The 1,615-nt window shown below is 30.9% G+C and overlaps 1 protein-coding gene across 1 annotated transcript; it reads right to left on the bottom strand.

Annotated features, from left to right (window-relative positions):
* Window positions 1–10: 10 nt before the first annotated feature.
* On the bottom strand, window positions 11–1,574 carry LOC109592484 (trafficking protein particle complex subunit 11-like; the record flags this gene model as incomplete). Its single annotated transcript, XM_020007922.1, has 3 exons — window positions 1,515–1,574; window positions 236–301; window positions 11–170 (listed from the first exon to the last, which is right to left on the bottom strand). Coding segments are annotated over exons 1-3 (238 nt in total), but the record flags the coding sequence as incomplete, so codon positions are not given.
* Window positions 1,575–1,615: the final 41 nt, after the last annotated feature.

Here is a 1,615-nt window from a genome sequence, read left to right as displayed (position 1 = left end):
AACAACTCACTGTCCTTTACTCCAGGAAGGTCGTCCTGGTCAAGAGTCACGACACTCTTGTTCATCTGATACCTAGTGTCGCCTAGCAACAGTTGCCAAGGCGACAGCGAATGTATGGAGGACTGTAGTAGGAATGGCTCGTCAAAAAAGACGACATCAGTGGGCTGAAACTAAACAGAGGGAGAGAGAATATAATAAATAACACTACTGTTAATGTACACATAAAACTCCATACTTTCATGTTCATTATTTTGTGACTAACTCTTAGCGGAGTAACTGTCTCAACCATCAACATCTCCTCCTATGAATAGTAAACACACACATCACATGTAAAAATAAATAAAATACATGCACATGTACATCACATGTAAAATACATGTGCATGTACGTCACATGTAAAATACATGTGCATGTACGTCACATGTAAAATACATGTACATGTACATTTATAAATAAAATACATGCACATGTACGTCACATGTAAAATACATGTACATGTGCATTTATAAATAAAATACATGCACATGTACGTCACATGTAAAATACATGTACATGTGCATTTATAAATAAAATACATGCACATGTACGTCACATGTAAAATACATGTACATGTGCATTTATAAATAAAATACATGCACATGTACGTCACATGTAAAATACATGTACATGTGCATTTATAAATAAAATACATGCACATGTACGTCACATGTAAAATACATGTACATGTGCATTTATAAATAAAATACATGCACATGTACGTCACATGTAAAATACATGTACATGTGCATTTATAAATAAAATACATGCACATGTACGTCACATGTAAAATACATGTACATGTACATTTATAAATAAAATACATGCACATGTACGTCACATGTAAAATACATGTACATGTGCATTTATAAATAAAATACATGCACATGTACGTCACATGTAAAATACATGTACATGTGCATTTATAAATAAAATACATGCACATGTACGTCACATGTAAAATACATGTACATGTGCATTTATAAATAAAATACATGCACATGTACGTCACATGTAAAATACATGTACATGTACATTTATAAATAAAATACATGCACATGTACGTCACATGTAAAATACATGTACATGTACATTTATAAATAAAATACATGCACATGTACATCACATGTAAAATACATGTACATGTACATTTATAAATAAAATACATGCACATGTACGTCACATGTAAAATACATGTACATGTACATTTATAAATAAAATACATGCACATGTACGTCACATGTAAAATACATGTACATGTACATTTATAAATAAAATACATGCACATGTACATCACATGTAAAATACATGTACATGTACATTTATAAATAAAATACATGCACATGTACGTCACATGTAAAATACATGTACATGTACATTTATAAATAAAATACATGCACATGTACGTCACATGTAAAATACATGTACATGTACATTTATAAATAAAATACATGTAAGCGTGTTACTGTTACACTTGCCTTTAAACACATGCAGTTTACTGGGTCCCAGTCATCTCTCACTGGAGTGTCAACATTATAAGATAACTATTAATAATGGTTAATTAACCAAGCCACACCCA

Source organism: Amphimedon queenslandica, unplaced genomic scaffold, assembly GCF_000090795.2.
Source record: "Amphimedon queenslandica unplaced genomic scaffold, v1.1 AMPQUscaffold_5024_Cont23001, whole genome shotgun sequence".
In the NCBI taxonomy this organism is placed as follows: domain Eukaryota; kingdom Metazoa; phylum Porifera; class Demospongiae; order Haplosclerida; family Niphatidae; genus Amphimedon; species Amphimedon queenslandica.
The sequence above is the reverse complement of the archived record's forward strand: the minus strand, read 5'-3'. Positions and strand labels throughout refer to the sequence as shown.